Source organism: Photinus pyralis, unplaced genomic scaffold, assembly GCF_008802855.1.
Source record: "Photinus pyralis isolate 1611_PpyrPB1 unplaced genomic scaffold, Ppyr1.3 Ppyr1.4_LG7, whole genome shotgun sequence".
Lineage (NCBI taxonomy): Eukaryota > Metazoa > Arthropoda > Insecta > Coleoptera > Lampyridae > Photinus > Photinus pyralis.
Window position 1 is genome coordinate 10,712,553 of NW_022170738.1, and position 18,088 is coordinate 10,730,640.

The 18,088-nt window shown below is 38.9% G+C and overlaps 2 protein-coding genes across 2 annotated transcripts; one reads left to right on the plus strand and one right to left on the minus strand.

The window, feature by feature from the left end:
* Nucleotides 1–3,169: 3,169 nt before the first annotated feature.
* Nucleotides 3,170–15,504, plus strand: LOC116176432. Its single transcript, XM_031495002.1, has 8 exons — nucleotides 3,170–3,507; nucleotides 3,750–3,914; nucleotides 3,962–4,181; nucleotides 4,260–6,538; nucleotides 6,673–14,861; nucleotides 14,908–15,086; nucleotides 15,138–15,189; nucleotides 15,243–15,504. Exons 1-7 carry the CDS (start codon nucleotides 3,313–3,315, stop codon nucleotides 15,185–15,187), a joined length of 11,277 nt encoding a protein of 3,758 aa, XP_031350862.1. The 5' UTR covers nucleotides 3,170–3,312; the 3' UTR covers nucleotides 15,188–15,189; nucleotides 15,243–15,504.
* A 1,890-nt stretch (nucleotides 15,505–17,394) lies between these two features.
* Nucleotides 17,395–18,072, minus strand: LOC116176446 (DNA-directed RNA polymerase II subunit RPB11). The gene is made up of 4 exons (XM_031495027.1): nucleotides 17,886–18,072; nucleotides 17,747–17,836; nucleotides 17,524–17,698; nucleotides 17,395–17,476 (listed from the first exon to the last, which is right to left on the minus strand). The coding sequence occupies exons 1-4, from the start codon at nucleotides 17,936–17,938 to the stop codon at nucleotides 17,441–17,443; spliced, it is 354 nt and encodes a 117-aa protein (XP_031350887.1). The 5' UTR covers nucleotides 17,939–18,072; the 3' UTR covers nucleotides 17,395–17,440.
* Between the last annotated feature and the right edge of the window lie 16 nt (nucleotides 18,073–18,088).

Sequence of the window (18,088 nt, forward strand, 5' to 3'; positions counted from 1 at the left end):
TGGAGTTTCACGGCGTAAGTACTTTCGACATTAATCAAATATAAACACATTTCATCTTGGCATAATGTTGACATTACAAACCGAGATAGACGGAGTAGTCAATTTTTGTAGCTGTAAACACGAAGATTAATTCTGGAAAACCTACACATCCATCGTATACGAACATATCCCACGTCGCTGTTAATAAATTAGCACTTTTTTACAGTTTAATTCATGAAAGCTAAGTCCTGCGTCACTAGTTTGTGAACCAATTTCAAACTACATATTATTTCAAATTGTTACCATCTCTTTCTCGCTCATGTGTTGACATGTGATAGAGAATAAAGAGTTAGTTGGAAATTGGTTCACAAACTGTGACGCAGGGCTCACCTTTCGTTAATACACTAAACAAAAGAAAAGAAGTAAGATGCGAAAATATAATATTATATGGTGGAGAAAAATTGTTGACCTGGTGGAGGGGGGGGGGGGTCTGCCCTGGGACATTATTGTCAAGGGGATTCAAAACTATGGGTTGCTAATACAGACTCCAGAGTAAGATAAAGTTTGAACATTTCGTTGGAACCTTAGAACTTGCTCTAGTGGAAAGTTGTCCATGAGCAGCAGGTCCAGGATTTACCATATGGCTTGCACACAGGAAGAATACATACCCATGGTGAAAGTAGGACAAACATTTGACCTCCCCCCCCACGCCTCGACACCACCCTTTTCCTTCATTTTAAATGGCTACTCCATCATTTCAACTTTATTTGAAGGTTTCATCAAGGTAATAATACCAAAATGGCTACTTGGGGAAGTATTTTTTTGAAATTGAAGCTATCAAGAGCTACTGATGGATATCTACAATGAGTAACAAACTTGGTAATCTTATCACTCGGGAGAAAAACTGACTAATGATATTGATTTTGACGGTCACCATAGTGAATTTGATGCTCAGAAAAATCACAATAGCATTGCATCCATTTTTTTACTATTTACAATTAATTGCATGATAAACGGAATAATTTTTTTAAATTAATGCCCGAATTAATGGTTCATTATACCTTGTTTATATGGCGCAGCACATTAAAGGCCATCATGAATACTGGGTATACACCACTGGTCAGATTACATAAGCACATAAAATCTCATCTGGACACCTACTGTGTCTTCTACTTCTCTAATTGGAAAATAGCTAAAATTCAAAAGCAAAATACTGTCTGTCAGTTAGCTTTATTTAAAGCTATTATCGTAGGCAGGACTCTTGCACTATTTGGACTAGTGAAGTATTTAAATGAAAAAATATATGATAAAAAATGTCTATTTCGAGAGACCTTAGATGGCTGTTAGAAAAGAACTATCAACATTCTGTACAGTTATTAATTTATTATAAATTGTTATGCCCAAATCACAGTATCTATAGAATTCTAGACTGTGTTCAAATCAAGATTTGCAGCTGTTACCTACCATCTTCTACTTCCATTTATAAAGTACATGCCCCAGACCGAATTCCATCCCTTTCTATCCAGATGTGTGTAAACCAAATGTTGGCATTTCGAGGTGACTTGCAATATTATGTTATTTGAATAGGTGAGTGGAAACTGCGGTTGCGTTCACCCGTGATTCAGATCATTCAACAGCTCGTATTTTATTTCTTATCAAACATCGTTGTTACATTGTAATTAAGAAAACTTACCTGCATTCACGATCGGAAGCGACGGTTTTTACTTGCTGGAAAATTTACAGGCTTGAAAAATACTATGCTTCCAGTGGATAGTGACATAGTGTTACCTCTAACATTTATTTGGTGTTGAGCACAGATTTCAAAATCAAAAAATTGAATTTAGTTGTTAGGAATTGCATTATTGAAATTGTGGGTATCTGTCAAGATGAATTATAGTAGCACGTCTGTCTTATCAGTCCCTGGTTCCACTCGATTAGTGATTTGTCATTAAAAAAAGATGTTTCTCTACCATTATTATTAAATTTTTCAGAATTCGTGGTAGGTAGGTATTATGAAAAAATCACATTGCTTTGACAGAGCGTATTAACTTTGCAATTCCGTAAGTCGCCTTTCGAAACGAAAAGACACAATCCATTTCTACTGCTGTTTCGTATAATTTTCATTGATACACCATTTCAAGCCCCTTTCTCCGCAGTATTTCAAAATTGTATCGTGTCAAATATTAGCTGATGACCCTGTACGTACGTTGTAGATTGTCATTCATATTTATCTTGCTTAACATGTCTCTCGTCTCTTTGTCCGCTTTACTTTGTATATTACTCAGTCTCTTTTCATCTTATTCTCATTTAGTTACTGTATGTGCATTTATTACTATTTCATATTTTCCTTTTAATTATATTACTCAGTTATAAGCATTACTTGATTATGTTAATTCTAATTGTATTCAGGGAGTCGGTGGAAGATCAGAACCTGCCTACGCAGCAACTGAACATATTATTATTATTTTCAATAGAGGTTAGTAGTGGTAGTGATACTGATAATAATCTAACATGTACGCCCCTCGAAATTCTAGAAATTGCTGAAGTATCCACAATGAATTTACTGCCGAAAAAATAAAAAGGCAGTATACGCAAATGTCTGCAACATTTCTGGCATAAGTCGCATAGTCTTAGAGAAAGTATTTGCGTAGAATTTACTTAGATGATCCACGTGAATAATAGTCACTATTCTACGTTCGTTGAAGAATGTACTATTCTTATACACGTTATTGTTAATTAATTGCGGTACCTATGAAATAAACCCTTATTTAAGTAGATTTCTTTAACTATGGGCAAGTTTTGAAAACTCGACTCATTTAACGGGGTTTGTGGAGGTAATCATGGAAACAATTGTGGCAATAATTGTTACCATACCAAAATGTACCAACCCGGTTAAAGCCGTTCAAGTTTCGAAAACGCCAAATAGATTCTCGGTGAACGATTTTGAGAGCAATTGCCATCGCCCACTAAATTTTGCCAAAGGCCAAGTTTTAGTTAGTTTATAGATAGGTACAGTTTGACTCACTAAGTAATTTTTCGTAGAAAAGGAAAACGTCTAAAACAGCATTATAAATTAATCTTACGGTGGTAGATGTTTTACGCAAATGTTGCCAAGTTCATTAATTTTTATTTCATTTGTTGATAAGGTGCAACACCTACGACGACTAATCTTAATAATCACAGCCTTAACTTTATTTCAGTTTCAATCTGGCCGTCCAGAGAACCAGATCTTAAAACTTAACACCTTGTTCGAGCTTTAAGATCTTGCGAAAGATTGAGTATAATTAACGTTCTATTAGTAATGTTGCGGTAGTTTTGTGGTGGTGCCATAAAATGAGAACTTCTGGCGAACTTGTATTTAGAGTGTGTATGTTATTGTTGGGGCAGGACGTACTTAGAGAAAAACAGCACCACATCGAACAACTGTTGAAGGAACGAGATCTGGAAAATGCAGAATTCACTAGGGCAGCTAATCACGCGGAAAAGGTCCAGCAGAAATTGACCACTCTGAAAGCGGAATACGAACATGTAAGTTGTTTAGAAAAAATATTTTTCACAAATTTCGGAATATTTTCCCAAAAAATTTGAAAAAAAATGTTTTATTAAGCAAAATTAATTATTGCGGATCATAAATTTCGGTCAACCTACGTGCAGTACTAATCGGTTATCAATATTCAGTAGGTCGTTAATTATTTTTTTTTTAATTAGATCTTGTGATGCAATAATTATATTTTGGAAGCAATTAATAATTTACCTCATTTTTCTTCCAGTACCGATTAGAATGTGAAAAAAAACTGAACGAGTTTACCGGAGCTTTAGCACAATTGAATATTGATCGTCAGAGTATACTTTCTCAACTCGATGATGAGAAAAGACGAAACGAAGATCTACAGTTCAGATTCGAAGAAGCAGCTATCACCAAAGGCGATGTTGAGGTATCGTATCTTTGAATTTACAAATTTATGAATTCTTCATTTTGTAGGTTGTCAACCAAACCAATAAACACAAAATAATTGCCTTGGAAAAACAACTTGCTGCGGAGCGTCTGAAGAGTGATCAGTTGGAAACGGAATCGAGCAAACTATTTGAAGCGGAAGAAGCGTTGGTCAAATCTCGCGATGAAATCGAATCTTTAAAATCGAATCTGGATAAGGTGGTACAAAAGCGTGACGTTTTGCAAGTCGAACACCAAACATCAACAGGTAAAATTCCAAGATCAAATTATTAGTTATAGTTATATGTAGTTTGATCTAGGTAGCTAATTTTATTGTCAATTGCAGAAACTGCAACGTTCCTAAAACATCAATTGGAAACCACAAAAACGGCTTTAGACAATCTTCAACGGCAAAGTTCAAAACAAATTGATGAACTAAAACTGAACGTTGCCACCAGTCGCACAGATAAATTCGAAATAGAAAAAGAATTATCAAATTACAAAGATAAACTAAAAGATCGTTCCTCTTCCTGTGAAATCTACCACCAGGAAATAACGTCTCTGAAAGAAGAACTATCACTTGTAAAGTTACAGCTCACTAAAAAAACAACAGAATCGCACACTGAAGAAAGTAGTCTGAGAATCGAAGTAGAAAGATTAAAAGCCGAACTGCTTAGAAAAGATACTGAACTGCAATCCAAGGACCAACTGCTGGTTACCAAGACCGATGAGCTCAGAAGTTTGAAGGCGTTGTTGGAAACCACTCAAATTGACCTCAACGCGAAATCCGTGGACATTGAGAGATATCAACGCAGTAAACAAGATGCCGAGATTGTTTTCAATAAAGAAATTGAGTATCTTAAAAAAACTCTCAAGGAGAAAATCACAGAAAGGGAAGAGATCGAAAAAACGTCTACCATTCAAATTACGCAAAAGAACGCCGAAATAGCGGAGGCGACGAAAACAATAAGCAGTCACGTTAGTGAAATTCAAAGGCTCCGAAAGGATCTGAATGAAGCGAAGGTAAGCCTTGAACGCAACAGCATCGATGTACACGAGAGGCACACTCGCCAGATTGCAATTAAGGAATCAGAACTGATGGAATTAGCTGCCGAACTTCAGTTGAAGAAAGAAGAATTAACAAAATGTTCCATTGTCACCACAAAGCTCGAGGATGATATTTGTGCCAAAAACGGAATCATCGATAAACTACAGTTGGAATTTGATTCCTTGAAAAAACAATGCCAAATGGATCAAATTTCCGCTGCCGAATACACGAAACGTATTACTGAATTGCAGTTAACCAATGGCGATTTGCAACGAAAATTAAGCAGTACAGAGGAGGTTATCAATGATTTGAAAGAACAAAAACGCAGACTGGAACAAGAACTTCAGAGTGTGATCACATCCGCCGGTGACTACAGCAGTGAATTGCGTAAACTGAACGCGGCCGTTTTAGAAAAAGAACAAATGATTGCAACCGTAAGGGACGAGTACTTGCAAAAATTGCAACATTCTCAAGGCATCGAACAACAACTTCAGTTACAACTGTTGAAGGTCAACGAAGATTCTAAACGTACCATTGCCACCTTAGAAGAGCAGATAAAGACAGTTCAGCAGACTGAGCAAATGCTGCGCGATCAGTGTACCGCGTCAAACGCGGAGGCAGTTAAAATTCGGGAGGAGCTTATGCTGAAGGTCAACCAGCTGCAGAGCGTAATTGAAGAAAAGGAGTTCGCTTCGAAAGTGGCAATCAGCGATCACGCAGAGAGTAAACGGTATTTAACAGAGCAATTGGAGAGGGCTACGGGCGAACTACAAAGGACAATTGACTCGTGTAAGCTAAAGATCGACGAAATAACAGCCGAAAACATGAACACCAGAAACTTGCTTACCCAAAAATCTCAGGAACTGATCGAATCCGAAGCAAAACTGAAACATGTAACGTCACAATTCCAAATCAACGAAGGTGACCTGCGCCGGGGCCACGAGGAACTAGTGAAACAAATCCAGTTCGACTTAGGGGAAAAATCTGCTCTGGTCAGTCAATACCAAACCGAGTTGGAGTTATTAAAACGAGACTGTCAGAATCGTAATATAAACGTGGTCGAAAAGGATCATAAAATTTCCGAACTTTCGGCCCAATTGGAAGACAATCTTAAATTAATTACGCAATTGCAAAACGAGAAGGACGCGTTACAACTCTCGCAAGTTGAAGTCAACAAAAATTGGGTGACCCAAAATCAACAGTGCACGAATTTGCTTAATCAAGTGGCAATTCTTACAGAAAAAGTTGAGCTCGGTCAGAAATTTGCGGAAGAATTACAAATGCAAAAGAATATTCACGAGCAGTTACTCAATCAGTTGAAACTTACTGAGCAACAGAAACGAGAACTTATTGCGCGTTTGGAAAGTGAAGTAAATAATAATGGAGATGCCGATAGGTGCGTGTACATGTTGGAGCTAGCGAAGAATCTTCAAGCTTCCTCCACTAACGAATACACTCAGAAGATTGCCGAATTACAAAAGGTGCTGGAGACCACTCGTCTCAGTCTAACAGACAGCCAACTGCAAGTAAATGCTCAAAAAGAAGAGATATTGAGATTGCAAAACGACATGCTCAAGGTAAGTACACTAGTACTAAGTGCCTAAGTTTGTAGCTTTTAGTGCATGTTGGGCGTATTGCGTACTTTTTTTTAAGTAGAAATGGGAGCTTTTGGTTCAATTTTTGTGCGGGAATTTGATTGCGTTTTTCATAGGGACAACTAGGCAGAGCGTACAATTTCGGACCTAATAACACATTGAGAAATATACAAGGAAACACACCAACTGATCATCCATTACAAAACCCATTATTCTTACAAGTTCAGCTTACGATGATTAAAAACTCGTACTTCACGCTCATGCAAAAACTGATCGAATCGCTTAAAATAAACAGTCAATTGGTTAACTACTTAGAAAGTGCAGTCGTTCAAAATGATCAAAATCAGATGTACACGTTGCTACGCGATTTTGTTAACTTCAAACATTATATGCACGCATTAAGACACAGAATCGAACGCGAAAGTTATAAATTCCAAAAAATGATCTCTTATACCTTACTAAATTTGCACCGTAAACAGGTCGAATTGTACATACAAAATAATTACATACGACAATTGCAGAATAATTATAATTCACTGCCAACACAGTGCAAGTTGATTCGCTTTAATACCAATGACAATATTGATTTCGAATTACCAACTAATACCCAAATAGAGCTGGATAAGGCGCTTGATTTAATTAAACTCAAAGACCAACAAATTCAGAATCTTCAAACTTATCTTACCTCGGTCCAGGATAATTGTAAAAATCTATTCAGTTCCAAATGCCCTCAAGGTGTGTTCGAGAACAATCAACCGCAAGCACCGGCGCAACCGTGCGTACCCAAGATCATTGTAAAAAAGGTGCGTGTCTTACCAGAATCCTGCAAACAAAATTTCGGCAATTATCTTCTTCCATATTCCAATGTGCAGAACGGTTCTTTGCGACCAATACAGAATTTCCCTCCGTACCTTTCACCGTCGAATATCAGATGGTCCCCTGCAAATAATCAGTACTTTAATCCTAGTCCTTTCCCGTACCCGAATGAGTACGTTCAGCAGTCAACCACTCCCATTGCTAACTTGTTGAGTAAATGTCGTGAAATTTGTGACTCTGACAGTCGAAATCTTAGAACCTCTTCTCAATCAATTCCTTTGTTCGCCGGTATTAATCGATTGCAGTCTCCAGTGTGGCCCACACAAGATTTACTAGTCAATTTCTTAAAGAGACAGGTTCAGGTTCTGGCGGCGCAGTTGGAGAATTTCAGGGGCCAGCAGCAACCCTATTCTTCAGTTTTTAATTCAGGAATACCTCAACACATCCTAGGAAGGTATCCACAATTGGTTGCTCTTTTACGAAGGCAAATAAATAATCTTCTATTAAGTAGAGGTTGCCCATTAATTTCTCCAGAAAAAGAGGTGGAAATTGATAGCCTAAAACGTCAAATTAACCTTTTAACCACCTATCTTGGTAGTGGTGGTATTCCATATGGTCCCATTATTCCTGCAACAAATCAGTTGAAACCGTTATTGCGGAACCTTTTAATTAGATTGAATAACATAAAGATGCTTGGACCACAGCCAAATGTAATCCAACCCATTGGCGGTCAGTCACAACAGCCTATATCGGAAACACCCGAAATTGATCTTCTAAGAACCCAAATTCCGAATGTGTTAAGAGAACTGAATAACATAAACTTACAACCGAACAGCCAACAGTGTTTGCCCTATAACGTTGTTGTGCAGCGAATCCCTATAAGCTCTCCCGTATCACTTGGTCAAATATCCCCATTCAACGTTCCAAAAATATTGACTCGTGTCGTTCATGTGCCGGTCTTGCCGAACTCAGGTACTGGATTTGTACCACTGTCCCAACCTTCACGATTAATAATAAAGAGCATTCCGGTATATCAATCGCCCTTATACGCTCAAGGCGTACCAAGTTACTTGAACACACCGTACGCCCCCGAGTCAACATTATTTACAACTCCTGGTGGCAGTCGGGGTGTTCCTTACAGTTCACCAGTGATAAGAACTGTCTATTTACCGCAGCCTCCTAAAATTGTCACTAAATATGTGATCCAACCGTGTCCAAATGTACCGTCTGGCGTAGTTCCCAATACACTATTACAACCTGAGATTTCCATTTCTTCATCGAATCCAGCTTCGGGTATATCTGTAACTCAAGACAATGTCACTTGCGTTCGGCAGCCTCCTCAAGTAATCATACAGAAAGTGCCTCAATATATTACACAGCCTTGTAGAAATGCACCTTCACAAATTATAGTCAATAAAGTTCCTCATTTCAGTACTCAACCCTTCTCACAGGCTGTACCTTTCTTCCCCACACAGTTTACTGGACAATATCCACAAGAACAATTTAAGTACATTCCTATACCCCCTAGAATCATAAATCGCTATATTGCTCATCCAAATGGTGGAATTTCTCCATCTTGGCCTCAGATTCATACCACACCACAGAGGTACCCAGCGCAGATGTGCATTCAGCAACATCCACAAATAATTACGAGAACTGTTGCAGTTCCGGTACCTCAACCTCCTCGTGTGATAATTCGAGAGGTACCCAAATTTATGCCGCCAACTGGCTTCTCGTATGTTCCTTCACTTACAACACCAAACCAATTTGGTTGTGCGCCAAGGGTCGTAGTGAAAGTTGTTTCAGTACCGAAATATATTAATTTACCGCCGCGAGTCATTACTAGAATCGTACCAGTTGCTCCACAACTGGTGCCCCAAATTTCCAAAATTGACGTGCCTAGTTCGCCAATTGCTCAAACTGGTGGTGTAACGAATGTAATTTCTACTTCAGTACCTCCACGTGCCATCTATAAGTATGTACCACAACCAGTTCCACAGATCGTTTATCAACCTCCGAAAATAATCACTAAAGTTGTAACAGTTCCTGCAGCACCGAGAATTGTTATCAAAGAAGTACCTAGATTTATACCACAGCCAGGAATAAGATACGTGCAAGTTCCTACATCAACGATAGATGATACAGATTCATCAGTTCACCATTCGGACAGTACTCATCTAAACGTCCCGGACATTGGTGTTGTCCCACAATATCAACCTCCAAGAATTATTACCAAAATTGTACCAGTTCCTGTACCACAATCTCCGCAGATTATTACAGTACCGAGATATATATCTCGCGGTTGCCCCAAACAACAAATTAAATATGTACCCATTCCAACACCATTCTCGCTAATTAAACAACAGCCGTTTGTACCCAACCTTGTTACTCCATCTCAATTTGGTCATATTACACAACCAAACCAGTGTGTGTATCAACCTCCTAAAATCATCACAAGGACTGTACCTGTTCCCCAACCGCCCAGAATTATAATTAAACAAGTGCCAAAACTTATACCTCAACCCTGTTCGTTTGTGACGGAAGCACCATCGTCTGTTTTAACCCAAATGCCTTTGGCTTCAGATTCCATTGTACTGGGTGGTCAGTCCCATAATACTGGTCATATCAATCTACCGAACCTTTCTGTTTCACCACGTCCGGAACTTTCCCAGATTACTCCCAATCAAGTATCTCGTGTATGCCCTAGGGAAATTAAGTATGTACCGATCACAAAGATAGTACACATTCCGACTCCAACAGTTGTTCCAAAGCAAGAAATCAGATATGTACCGGTTACTAAGATTGTACGTGTTCCTCTACCTCTTCCTCCACGTATTGTTACACAGGAGTTACCTAAAGTATGTCCAAGGCAAGAAATTCAGTATGTTCCAGTTACTAAGGTGGTACGGGTACCTTTGCCCCAAGCTCCACAAATTATAACTCGTGAGGTTCCAAAGTTTATTACTCAAGCCTGCCCTAAACAGCAAATTCAGTATGTACCAATTACTAAAGTGTTACCGTTGATCCAACCTCGTGACTATGTACCTCAAATTTTGACGAAACCAGAGATCAGATATGTACCGGTTACTAAGGTGGTCCATGTACCTCTACCTCGGCCTCCACAAGTTATTACTCGCGAAGTGCCTAAGTATATCTCACAAGTCTGCCCGCAACCGACAGTTAAGTATGTACCCGTTCCTCAGGTAATACCTCGATCTCCACGCATTGTTCCTGTAGAGGTACCTCGGGTTTGTCCTCAACAACCAATTAGATATGTACCAGTTATTAAATCGGTACAAGTACCATTGCCCCAACCTCCACGAATAATATCTCAAGAGGTCCCCAAATTTGTGTCACGAATCTGCCCAAAACAGGAAGTGAAGTACATACCAGTTACTAAGGTAGTACCTGTTTCAGTACCTCAACCTCCACGTGTTATTACACGCGAGATACCTAAATTTGTTCCTGGAATTTGTCCAAAACAAGAGGTGAGATACATACCAGTTACTAAGACGGTGCCTGTTGTTCAACCTCAACCTCCACGAATTGTTGTTAAACAAGTACCCATTTTAATACCTCAACCTTATCCAAAAGTTGAAATAAAATACATACCTGTACCTTCTCAGCAGACTCGACCGAATGTTCCTCACGTTGTAAATATACCACAGTACATACGCAGTCCGCCTAAAATAATTACTAAAGTTGTACAGGTTGCGGTTCCCCAACCTCCCCAAATTATTACGCGCGAAATTCCCAGATTTATATCTCGAATTTGCCCCACACAGCCAACTAGGTATATTCCTATAGTTAAGGTAGAACGCGTTCCGATTCCTCAACCTCCACAAATAGTTGCCCATGCAGTACCGAAATATGTACCTCGTGTTTGTCCCAGAGGGGAAATCAAATATGTACCTGTACCTCAACAATCTGTTGTACCTCAAGTGTGTGCACAGCAACAAATTAAATATGTACCAATTACAAGATTAGTTCCATTGCCTCAAACTCCTCGCGTTATCACTCGTGAGGTACCCAAACTTGTGCCCCAAGCCTGTCCGAATCAAGAAGTTAAGTTCGTACCAGTCACTAAAAGAGTACCTGTTTTGGTACCTCAGCCTCCGCAGGTGATAATTCAAAAAGTACCCCAACCATATCTAAAAACAGTTCCAGTCACAGTACCTTCGGCTCCACGATTTGTACCTCAATATATTCAGCGACCTCCACAAATAATTACTAAAGTTGTACCCGTCCCTCAACCACCACAAATTATTACTCGTGACATACCAAAATTCATAACTAGAACTGGTCCAATTAGATATGTACCAATTAGTGTACCACTTCCTCAACCTCCGCAAATTGTGGAAGTACCTCGATTTGTAAATCGAGTGTGTCCAAAGCAAGAAATTAAATATATACCAATTATACGCGCCGTACCTGGATCACCACAAATTATTACTCGTCATTTACCCAAGTTTATCCCTCAAGCTTGCCCAAGACAGCAAATTCAGTATGTACCGGTCACTAAATTAATTCGTGTTCCTCAACCTCCAGAAATTGTGAGGCAATTTGTTCCCCAAAATTGTCCCAAACAGCCAGTTCAATACGTACCAGTTACTAAGGTGGTACACGTTCCGTCTCCTAGTATTCCGTCGGTCGTTTCTGTTCCTCGTATTGTTAACAAATATGTGCCACAACCCTATCCTGTTCCACGATACATTTATCAACCTCCACAAATTGTTACCAAAGTAGTACCCCAACCTCCACAAGTAATAACTCGAGTAGTTCCCAAAGTGATACGGGAACCATGTTCTCAACAAATTAAATTTGTACCAATTCCGACCGTACCCTCCGTACAGGTTCCACAAATTATCACCAAAGAAGTACCTCGGTATGTACAGCAACCATGTCCGATCCGAAATATTCCTATTCCTCAACCTCCACAAGTCATTGTTAAAACAGTTCCACGATATATTCGCCAACCTCCGACAATGGTACCCATTGAAGTCCCAGTACCGCAACCCAAGCTTATAACCAGAGTCATTTCTACTCCACAACCTCCACGTATTATAAATGTTCCACAACCTTATCCAGTTTTGCAATACATTCGGCAGCCACCAGAAATTATTACCAAAACAGTACCTGTTGCGGTACCACAGCCTCCTCGAGTTGTGGTTCGGCAATTACCCTGTCCAGCTTCTGTTGAAACTCCACGCGTTTTAGTGAAAGAAGTTCCACGATATGTTTCTGTTCCACAATCACAACCGCCACAAATTATTACTAAAACTGTACCCGTTGTTGTACCACAACCACCTCAAATTTTAACTCGAGAGGTACCTAAATATATATTCCAAAATTGTCCAAATCCAGGAGTCTCACGGGTTGTACCACAATGTCCTGATGTTTCTCCACGTGTTATCGTTCAACAAGTACCGAAGTATATTCCACAAACATGCCCGCCACAAGAAGTCAGATATATACCCATTCCACAACCTGTGATTGGAACCTCTCCCCCGCCTCTTGTTACTGGTACTAGCGTTCAACCTTTACCACTGAGTGATTCCCTTAAGGGCGATTATCCAACTGCGCCAGTTAAATGTACACCACAATACATTGTCCAACCTCCTAGAGTAATTACAAAGATTGCACCTCCGCAAATCGTTATTCGCGAAGTACCAAAATACATAAATCAACCTATTTCAACTCCTCAAATTGTTTACAAGTCCGTTCCACAGCCTTGTGCACAACCGCAAATCAGATATGTACCTGTTGCCCAGCCACCAATAATAAGAACTGTACCTACTTCAAATGTTCAAATCGAACCAAGGGTAGTAGTAAAAGTTGTCCGCGTTCCTCAACCTCCTATTGTGATTAACAGGTGTGCCCAGCCCCTTCTTCCATTAAGACCTACACAACAGCTTTATCCTTTCATTCGACCCACTCAAAATGTAAATGATCAAGATGATGTGTCAGATATCCTCACGAAGCACAGTGGGCACTCATACTTCCCACAGTCACCACAACCTCCTCAAGTAGTTTTCAAATACATACCTCTACCATGTCCACGTTTGCCTTCTACACCCGTGCCACTTGTCAAAGTGATAGTTAAGCAAGTACCCGTTTCACAACCACCTAAAGTGATTGTAAGAAAGGAGCCATATTTCAATAGAGAACTCTGCCCAATGGTACCACTTCCTAGAACAATAATTAAGGAAGTACCGGTACCCTGCCAACAAAATGTCAATGTACCAAGGTACATTATTCAACAAGTGCCGATGCCTCAACCTCCAAAAATAATCATCCGAACACTTTCTTCTCCACCACGGAACATAATCAAAGAAGTACCAGTACCTGTGGTAGCAGGTGCCTCTTGCCCTCCACCTCAATTAATACGCCAACAAGTTCCCATTCCTCAAATAAGAACAGTTGTTAAACAAGTTCCGATTTCCCAACCTCCAAGAATTATTATTAAAACTGTACAAGTACCGCAACCACCTCAAGTGATTTTGAAAAAGGTTGTTGTACCACTACGAGGTAATGTCGAATGCCCGACACCCAACATCATTCAAGTTCCCGTTCCCCAACCTCCGAGAATTATAATAAAACAAGTCCCAATTGTACAACCTCCTCAGGTTATAGTCAAAGAAATTCAACCTTACTCTTCTCAAGCTACCATTAATGATCACAACTGGAACCGCTCGAATCTGCGTGAAGTTCCTAAAGTAGTAATACAACCAGTTCCTCACGTTCAAATAAAATACGTTCCGGTGCCGACGATGAGCGGTGTCACTTGCGCGCTTCCAAAATTGTTCCTACGCAAAGTTTTCGTACCGCAAGCACCGATCAAAGTTTTTACGAGGGTAGTTTTACCAGACCAGTTGCAACCAATTGAAAAAGAAATCATTATACCTCGACTTCCCGAACCGATTACAACCGTTGGTATTGGAGCGACCGATTCAAAAGATGTGCAAATTTATAACCTTCAGAATCGTCTTAATGCGTGCGTAAACGGTCAAGGGGGGACGCCGCAGGTCGAAAAGCAGAGGCGAATAATTCAGGTACTCAAAAACAAGCTGCGCAGTAATACATGTTCCGTGTACGAGGAGACTAGATCACCGGCACTTAAAGTACCATTACCGATGATGCGTTTGATCACAACAACACAACAAACACCTCGATCTTTAAGCCAAACATCACAATCTACAGGATTACACACAATTGTTTTATCGGCGTTGCATGAAGCGTTTAGTTATACACAAAAAGCACTATCGAAATGTATGAATGCACTTTTAATTCGACAGTTAGATAAGGCACCCGAATCCGGGACATCTTTACGCACTCAACCGTTCATAGAAGACAATCATCAAACAGAAGGTCAAATAGAATTTCTCAATTCAATTATAGTAGATATGCAAAGAAAAAACGAAGAGCAGCGTGCGAGAATTCGACTTTTAGAATCCGGGTTTAGTCCCGCTGCAGTAAATGATTTAGATTTGTAAGTTTGCCGCCAGATGTCATTTCTCTAACAAAATGTTTGACAGACTTGAACAACCATCTAAGACAAGAGCTCCTAGGGTTTACTGCGATATATGCGAGATATTTGACGATCACGAAACAGAAGACTGTCCGCTACAAGCTACCGACGCCGGTTTAGTACGTCCACCTCGTAGGAATAAGAGGGCGGCACCTACAAATAGGCCTTATTGTGAAATTTGTGAACGTACGCTTTCACATTTCTAAATCGTGCAAATATTTAAAAATCTTTTTCTAGTTTTCGGGCATTGCACAGAAGACTGCACGGAGCAAGATCAAACGTTTTGAATGTATTTTGCTTTACATTTTCAATTAAACGTAGAGAATAACTTTTATTTTTTAGGTACTATCGTAGTAATTAACAATAACGTGATATTTGTATAAAGTTTAGGTAAGTAGGTACACAACTAAACAATTCTTGTGTAACAAACAGATGATATATTTTCGTTACTTGTTAAACGGAGCTTCAACGTTAGTCTATTGTTACATAATGTAGAACATGTTTCATATTTATTACACTTCCTTGTAAATGTTTGTCAAATTAATTGCTATCGCTAGTCTTTTGGAGAATGAAAAATAAATTGACCAGATTACTTATCAGCCTATTTGTGGTGTTGTAATTTGGGGAAACGGATTCTTGATGACAGTTCAGTGCTCGCAAATTTGAGATAGTAGTTTAATATTTTGCGTGTCCGAGTTTAGTACCAGACGAACAACTTGATGAAGCAAGTCGTTCTTTGACAATTAACCCTTTCGGTCTGTCAGACCGACGTCACCCTTGGTGTACCTAAGAATTCAAGCTGCCACTGCACATTCTTTCAAAAAAATTCGGAAATTTGGGTATATTTAGTGCTGTGAGTAATTGGCCGCTTTCCAGTGCATCGCCGCCATTGATGCTACGAAAATTCTATAGTCAGCGCAGCATTGCAACGCGCATCCCCCTGTTAGCTTAGTGTTGTGCATAATTCAATTTAGTTATGTTACAAGAATAAAATTTATTTTTTCGATTTATATGCCTTTGTTTATTTATTGACGGAACGTTTTCCTTTATTTTAAGCCAAGTTACATGCGTAGTAACTACGAAATCAAGCCAAAATCAAATTTGGTCTCTCAGACCGAGGTCACCACTGGTGTTCCAAAATTTCACGTCACCACTGCAGGGTTAACTGCTATATATCGACCAGTGTAAACCCCTTATTAGGAAAACTTGTGTCACAATTCACCCTTTCTCCGATTGAAAATACAGACAACCCAGACATGCTCCTCTAATAATAATAATATATAATTCGTGTTGCTATACATATTGTACTTACACATGTCAAGGTTGTACTGGAGTGAAGTTAAAACAGGTTACAATTCACATTAAAGTTTACAATTTAAAAACTCATCGTAAGAATAAAAGGAGTGAGATATCAACAGTTGCTTGATGACTAGTTTAAATTGGTGTAGTGGTAAAGACCGTATTTTTGGGGGCAGTTTATTATAAAATTTGTGAGACAAATAGTTTGGGCCATTTTGTGATAACTTTAACCTAAAATGATCGGTTATGAGGTTATTGTTGTCTCTTGTTTCATAATGGTGTAGATCTTTATGTTTTGTATACTGAGCTATGTTTTTTTTTATATGTATTAGACATTGGTAAGTAAATTGACAAGGTAATGTCAGAATTCTTAATTTTATAAAACTGTCTGCATTCTTCGCGATACCCTATGTTGGCAATTGTTCTTATAGCTTTCCTCTGCAATCGGAAAATTCTATGTCGCCCAGCTGAATGTCCCCAATTGAGAGCCGCATACGACATAATGGAGTGGAAAGTGGAAAAGTATACTACGCGCAAAACATGAGGCGAAACTGATAGTTTTAGGTTTCTTAGCATGAAGATATTAGTAGTTAGTTTTGCTGCTAGCTGGTTCGTGTGTTCTATCCAGTTTAGTTTTTTGTCTAAGGTGACCCCTAAAAAAGATACCGATTTTGTATTTTCCTCTTCTTGGGTTTGTTTTAATGTGAAAATCATACGCTGTGTTTTATCTATGTTTAGAAGCAGCTGATTTGCTGCGAACCAATCCCGAGCCTTGAATTGTATCTCGTTGCTACAGTATTCTAATTCATTTAAGTTTTTTCCATTTAATGTTATCGTGGTATCATCAGCATAATGAGTGATAGTGATATTATTATCTACATTCAGACAATTTGAAAAGTTGTTGATGTAAATTATAAAAAGCAATGACAAACCTCAATTTTTCATGCTATCCAAGAAGGTTTTATTTCCATAGCAGTTTCTACATGCGTTTTTCCAACTTCTGGGAAAAGTATTCCACTAGAGTCACCTTTTTGGTCTCTAGTTGAATGGAAGGTTGCCTACCAAAAGGGGTGTTCAATAAATTCAATATGTATTGTAACTTGAGTTACCATTGTAACTTGAAATTCTTATTGCAATTCCCTATACCCTTTTATATGCCCATTGATAATGAATAAATTTGTTTCAAAAAAGATTGTACAGTGGAAATTAAATTTTATTAAAAAGTAATCAATAAAATACAATTAATCTAAACCTTCTTTCTTTTCCTTGATTGCTTCCTGAAAGGCAAATGTTTAATTTAAAAACTACGACACATACGGTATACCTTAAAACGTTCTTCAAAAAGCGAAAGTTCCGATATTAAATCTGCCACAGCATTCATGAAAGCCTCTTGCGGTGAATAATCTGAAGTTGTCTGTATACGTAGCACAAATTTATGTTCCAACGGATGCGGCAGTTTGTATCCGGCAAAGAGCACATTTGGATCTTTCAATAGCTGACTGAGGGGAACTTACAGTAGGTAGCATAGAGTTTACATATATACTTACTTTCGGATCATGTTTCCGAGTGTGTGATCTTCCTTGTTCACCGTAAAAATAGCGGCATTAGTCACTTTTGTGTCCTGCTCTCGAATTATCCTATTAGAAAATTGGGTTAACTGCAAAAAACCTGCATGAAATCGCTTACTTTTTTTCTCCTTCGTAAAGTAAGAATGATTCAAATGTCGGTGGCGCGTTCATTATTCTTGTTTTTTCATAAACAGTTGTTTTTTGTTATAACAAAAAGTTAGGTTATGCAGATGCAGTACAAAATCTGCGGAATAGATGGCGCCGGGGTGGCGATTTTCAGTTGCGGTAGCGCATTCAACGGCTAAAATGGCCGTCCAAAAT

Bases quoted from the DNA above. Each gene is read 5' to 3' on its own strand.
- LOC116176446 (XM_031495027.1), bottom strand. From the start codon at position 17,938: ATGAACGCGCCACCGACATTTGAATCATTCTTACTTTACGAAGGAGAA. The intron at 17,837-17,885 runs GTAAGCGATTTC...ATTTTCTAATAG, and splicing joins CTTTACGAAGGAGAAAAAAA to GATAATTCGAGAGCAGGACA. The intron at 17,477-17,523 runs GTATACCGTATG...TTTGCCTTTCAG, and splicing joins TTTTTGAAGAACGTTTTAAG to GAAGCAATCAAGGAAAAGAA.
- LOC116176432 (XM_031495002.1), top strand. From the start codon at position 3,313: ATGAGAACTTCTGGCGAACTTGTATTTAGAGTGTGTATGTTATTGTTG. The intron at 3,508-3,749 runs GTAAGTTGTTTA...TTTTTCTTCCAG, and splicing joins TGAAAGCGGAATACGAACAT to TACCGATTAGAATGTGAAAA. The intron at 14,862-14,907 runs GTAAGTTTGCCG...AATGTTTGACAG, and splicing joins GCAGTAAATGATTTAGATTT to ACTTGAACAACCATCTAAGA.